Source organism: Nanorana parkeri, unplaced genomic scaffold, assembly GCF_000935625.1.
Source record: "Nanorana parkeri isolate BGI_ZX_2015 unplaced genomic scaffold, ASM93562v1 scaffold325, whole genome shotgun sequence".
Taxonomy (NCBI): domain Eukaryota; kingdom Metazoa; phylum Chordata; class Amphibia; order Anura; family Dicroglossidae; genus Nanorana; species Nanorana parkeri.
The window spans coordinates 184,366-190,309 of record NW_017306593.1 but is presented as its reverse complement, the minus strand read 5'-3'; the positions used below and the strand labels follow the sequence as shown (position 1 = coordinate 190,309).

Below are 5,944 nucleotides of genomic sequence, written 5' to 3'. Positions count from 1 at the left end.
CTGTTATATTGGGTAAAAAATAAATTATTCCATAATTAAAAAGAGTAAAACATTTTAATATATTATATTATTATGTACCTCACACTGACAGCCAGTCACAATACTTCCTTATGTGACATACTGTATCTTTCCTTTTTACTCACACCACATATAGACTCCACCTATAAACCACACATGGCTCTTAGACTGTCTGTAATGTATATTGTAGGAGGAAAGGATCTCTATTACTGCTCATTAACTGTTTGTGTCCTGTCTATATTTATTCATTGTCACAATGTGTTTTTATAATCGGATGCTACTCTTATCAATATGCACAATGACTGGTAGGTAGCTCATGTTTAGTTAATCATAATATGATAACATGTTCTGGAAAATTACTTATATCACTGTATATTATTGCTTTAGGATCAGTAAATGGAGGTTTAGTGGAGAGGCCTCTACACAGACAGGACAAGAAAATGAAGATACATTCCTCACTTGTACTTATAAAACCAGCAGCCGTTATACCTGTCTATACTGTGTGGGGAGCCCCAGGGGTACACATGCATCTTCAACACAGTCCGATATAAATAAACAGTTTTTATTTCAACCAGCGGTAACAGAACAAACAGCTTTCTTCAGCAAAACGGTAAAGTAAAAGGCTTTCCTCAGCAAACATCAAACATAAAGATAAAGTCCTTCAATAAGACTGCACTGCGTTTAGGTGATCTCACCAAGATAGAGTCCACTTGCTTCTGAGCAGCCACACACACCCAGACCTTTCTTTCTGTCTGTCTCGCAGCTCCCCCCCCCCTGCTCTCTCACCTGTGTTACCTTTTAACAGGGAGGGCTGTAGGGGAAGTACCTGCCCTCCCAAGTTAACCCCTTCTTTGCTCTCAGCCCTGCTGACTCTCCACAACTGGTACAGACAATATCCAAATAGTGCACTAGAGTTTATTGTGCGAGTTCCTGGGTCAACTTCCTATACTTGTAATTATCACAGAGAACTTAGCAATGACAGACTAAAATAACAAATTCCACCACAAACATAATAACCATATCTCATCTGGAGCTGAGAGATGCAGCTATGTATTATTGTGATAAAGCGTGTAAATTGTGCAGCGCTAAAAATTAAAGTGCATAGTATATATAAATATATATAATTAAATATATAAATATATAAATATATATAAATTATAAATTAGATAATAAGACAAATCTATAATGTACAGTGTATAACAATTTAAATCCTTATAAATACAGTGTGTCCACAGTGTTAGATATCCAGTGTAAAACCATATATAGTATCAAAAATTACAATATATATAATATTCTCACTCATGTGTTTTACCCTAATAAAGTGCAACAGTGATAAATTAGTATCAAAACATTTCAGTGAACAGCTGATGACAAAATATAAAACTAAAAAAAAAGTCCCAAATTAGAAGCCGTGATATGATTGAAATTTGGATCCAATGAACATTTCAAGCAGATATCTTCAATCGGTGCATCAGTTAGTGAATTCTTCCCACACCACGGTGCTTTCAAACTATCCCCTTTCGGGTGTGTACTCACCACACGGGTTGGGATATTAAAGCAGAAGATCCCCAGTCAGAGGGTCCGCATCCCCAATTGTTTACTCTTGATAACACTCCGTCCGTTATGGATTTAGGTAAAAAAGAGAAACCTCCTCATGGTGTGGTATGCATAAACGTTTATTTATAAAAAACATATAGTCACTCACATTTAAAATCAAGGAAACCGGCCGGTATAATGTAGCGTCTCACTCGCCTGCTACTTCCTGGTATAGTTGTGCACTGGACGATGATCTCAGTAATATAATGTACTGCACAGATTTACAAAAACACCAGCAAAACAGAAGGATGTAAGTCCTCATTCACAATAGCAGGACACATTTGAGCATCATGTTGAAGGGAGGTATGTTCTACCTGAGTTTTTATGTTTTTTTTACTTTGATTGATATGGGTTTCACATGTTTTTGTATTCATTACTAGTTAAACTGTCTTTGCATTTACCCCCTTTGTAAACTCCAGTCTAGATCACTAGTCTGCAGCAATCTATATTTGTATACATAGCCTTGCTTCTGTCCTTTATTTTACATTATTCTGTGATTTTCCACTTTAAACCTGAAGAGAAAAAAGAATCACATGATCACCCATGATTGTTTTTATGAACTGGTCTGCGGGAGGAGTCAGGTGGAGCCAGCATATCATTGCAGTAATATCCACAGCACCAGTCATTGACATTTTGAAAATATGACTATACTTATACACACAGCTTTGCCTAGATTTAAACAGCAGAAGACAGTAAACCAGATGCTCTGTGTTGCAGCTGTTTGCAGTCCAGATCATACTGAACAGCATAAGATGCTAGTCTGAGCAACTTACCAACTGCTGAAGAGGAATGCCTGAATCCTATGGTTCTGTGTGCATAGAGAGTATTGGACTCTGCATCTAACACTCTTTTTCATCCAGTTGACACAGGCTCTTTGGAAATTGTGCACACCACAGAGGATTCAACCTTTGTGACTGACAGCCCCTGAAGCCTGGCGGTGTCTATGACATTCAGTGGTTCTTGCGGGACACTAGGCCTCATCAGAGGTGTAACTAGAAACCTCAGGGCCCCCGGTGCAAGATACCAAAAAGGGGCGGAAGATTGCAAAAAGGGCCCCCCCCCCCCAGACAGGGCCCCTGTGTGTTAATCACACATTCCCATGTGAATAACGCATGTTACCGCACAACACACCGATCATTTTTTATAGTCATTTGAATGGCACCCAAAAGGCTTTGCCACAATGATTTTGACCGCAACACAACGGACGGTACCGCAATACCACTTGGGGTAGATTAATACTGCTGCCTGGGGAGAAATTACCATTATGAATAGCCGATAATTATGTTATTTCAACATTTTCAATATGGCTTTTTACTTTCTTTCCTCTCTTGTAGTAGTACAGTGGTGCCTTCACCTGTTCCAGCTTACCAGCTCAGCTGTTTTAGCTCACCAGCTTCTCCCTCTCCTGATATCCCTCTGCACGCTGAGGCGGATTGATATCCTCAGCACTGAGACGACCTTTTGCATGCCGGCACTAAGACTTAGGGGGTTATTCACAAAGCTGCCGAAGGATCTAGCCGATGCTTCGGCTGATCCTTCAGCTAGCTTCGGCCCCAGGACCCCTTCGGTTCAGTAGAACCGAATGGCTGCTGCACAGGCTATTCACTATAGCCCGTACAGCTCCCGAAGTTGGCCGGGTAATGTACTGTTTTGGTTTGAGAACATGCACCATGACCCATATATATTGCAGCTACATTGCCACTTCCTCAGGAGCTATCAAACAGGGAGGAAAACATATGTTTAATATCCCCTGAACTATAGCTGAATTATGGTTAATCTAAAAAAAATAAAAAATGTTTGGGTAACAACTCCCCTAAGAAAGTTAAGTGCTTGTATAGTCTATGGGGGTATAAAGTAGAATAATACTTCTCCAGGCCTGTATGTCCTCATGCACAATGCAGTTCTGTTCCCCACATAAATAATATCTTACTAAACACACTGTTAGGGCTCATTCACATACGTCCTTGTATTGTAAAAACCATCAGACCTCTGTGCCTGGGAGACGCAGGTACAGCCCACCTGTACAAATCAATGGCAGGCTGCATTTACTGAAATGACAGGCAGAATTTACCATTTACTGGTAAACTCCACTCCAAGCATATATACTTGCACACAGGTATGGATGTACGCTCCCAGACGCTGACAGCCTGTGTCTGGGGGTGTATATCAGTACCTGTATGCAGCCTCTTTGTGAATGAGCTCTTATGGCTGCAGCAACTGGGTAGATCTGGGAAATCAACTGCAGGATATTTTATCACATGTCATTATCATTTCCTTACAGTTATGTAATGCTATACTCATGTATTTATATAACCACGGCAAGACATAGAGGAAATGCACATTAAAAAATAGAATAAATATGAATAGATAATTTATCAAGAAAGATACACTATAACAGGCACAACTACAATAACCTGAACCTCATTCTAGATACAATATGTTCAGCCTTTTATAGCCCTCATCACCCCGTCATGTAAATTTCCTCTCTGCTTCCTGTCTCATCCTGCCAGGTAGAAAAGATGAAGTGACAGATTGTGATGTTCTAGTGAGCTCTTGGTGTTCTCTCAGAACACACAGATCATCTAAAGCCAATAAGACATCATGTTACTATTCTCTTGTCTTTTGTGTCTGTCTTAATTTATTGGTAAGCTAGGATACAAAAAAAATGTAAACATTTCTGCTATAAAAATATTTATTTCTCATATGTTCATTCTTCCCTTACAGGAGTCATGTCAGATGTTGAGCTCCTTCAGTCCTCCTCAGAAGTAAAGCACATTGGAGAGAGTGTGAAGATGTCCTGTGTAGGATCTGGATATACATTCAGCAACTACTATATAAGCTGGGTTCAACAAGTCCCAGGGAGAGGACTGACATGGATTGGGAGGATTTATCCTTATAATGGAGCAACAGATTATTCCTCTTCATATCAGGGAAGATTCATCATAACATCTGATAAGTCCATAAACACTGCATATCTACAGATAGACAATGTGAAAGTGGAAGACACGGCCACTTATTACTGTGCTAGAGACACAGTGATCTCAGGATGGCTCCTGTCATACAAAAACATCCAGTTGTGGTGCTTCCTCTTACCAGCTGCTGCAGAATATTTTCAGTGATATTTCACATTTAGCCTATACTCACACAAGCAGCAAGGGGCGGCCACCAGCGAGATTCACTAGGATTCTTACCGCTGGAGATAATGCTGAATGCACAGAATGTGTGAACAGAAGCGGCAGCTATCATATTTTTACTCTGTACAAATCAATGGCCAGTGCCGCGGCTGTTCACGTATAACTGCTCATCTGAACAGTTACATGCAAGTAGAGCATCTGACCAACCTACATACACACAGCGTGCGTCCAGGGAACTGCAGAGTTTCTGGTCATACAAAAACTGGTCGCAGTTAATCATCTGGTTTGTATGTGGCCATAGCAGAAAGTTCTGCTACAACCAGAGACAGCGTTTAACTTTGTCATTACTTAAGATAACAAAGCAATTTTTTGGTGAGATAAACTAGACTTTCTTTTTGACAATATTGTCTTGCAAATATAATTTAATTTTCTACGTAATTTATTGGCAAAAATATGTAATAAAAATACACATTTAATTTGATAATGTATCTAATTTAAAATGGAACTATGAATATGTTTCTGGTACAAACCATGGTAAAGTATTTTCCAAATAAAAAAGTATTTTTCATTATGCACATTTCTATGCAAAAAAATGTTTTTAATTATTAATGGTTAAAAATAGAAATGTAAAAAATCAGCACAAAATAATAGCTAAGAAGGGAAAATGAATAGGTAAAAAGAGAAGATTGAGGTAATTAGGGCTGACATGTATGGGCCTGAAGTGGTATATACAGGTGAAACTCGAATAATTAGAATATCGTGCAAAGTTCATTTATTTCACTAATGCAACTTAAAAGGTGAAACTAATATATGAGATAGACTCATTACATGCAAAGCAAGATAATTCAAGCCGTGATTTGTCATAATTGTGATGATTATGGCTTACAGCTCATGAAAACCCCAAGAACCCCAAATCCACAACCTCAAAAAAGTAGATTATTACATGCAATCAATAAAACAAGGATTGTACATAGAACAATATGGGACCTCTCAAAAGTACAAGCATGCATATGTACTCTGTACTTGGTTTGGGCCCCTTTTGCAGCACTTACTGCAATTACTTTTGCACGATATTCTAATTATTCGAGTTTCACCTGTATATACCACTCCAGCAGCTCACTCGCTATCGTTTGCCCCTATTCTCATAGGGGCCGAATGGCATTGAGTGATTAGGCGAATGCCGCCGAGCGACATTC

General features: G+C 39.1%; 1 gene segment (V, D, J or C); it reads left to right on the top strand.

The window, feature by feature from the left end:
- Positions 1–1,904: 1,904 nt before the first annotated feature.
- Positions 1,905–4,733, top strand: LOC108788424. The segment is given in 2 exon segments: positions 1,905–1,917; positions 4,339–4,733. Coding segments are annotated over 2 exon segments (408 nt in total).
- Positions 4,734–5,944: the final 1,211 nt, after the last annotated feature.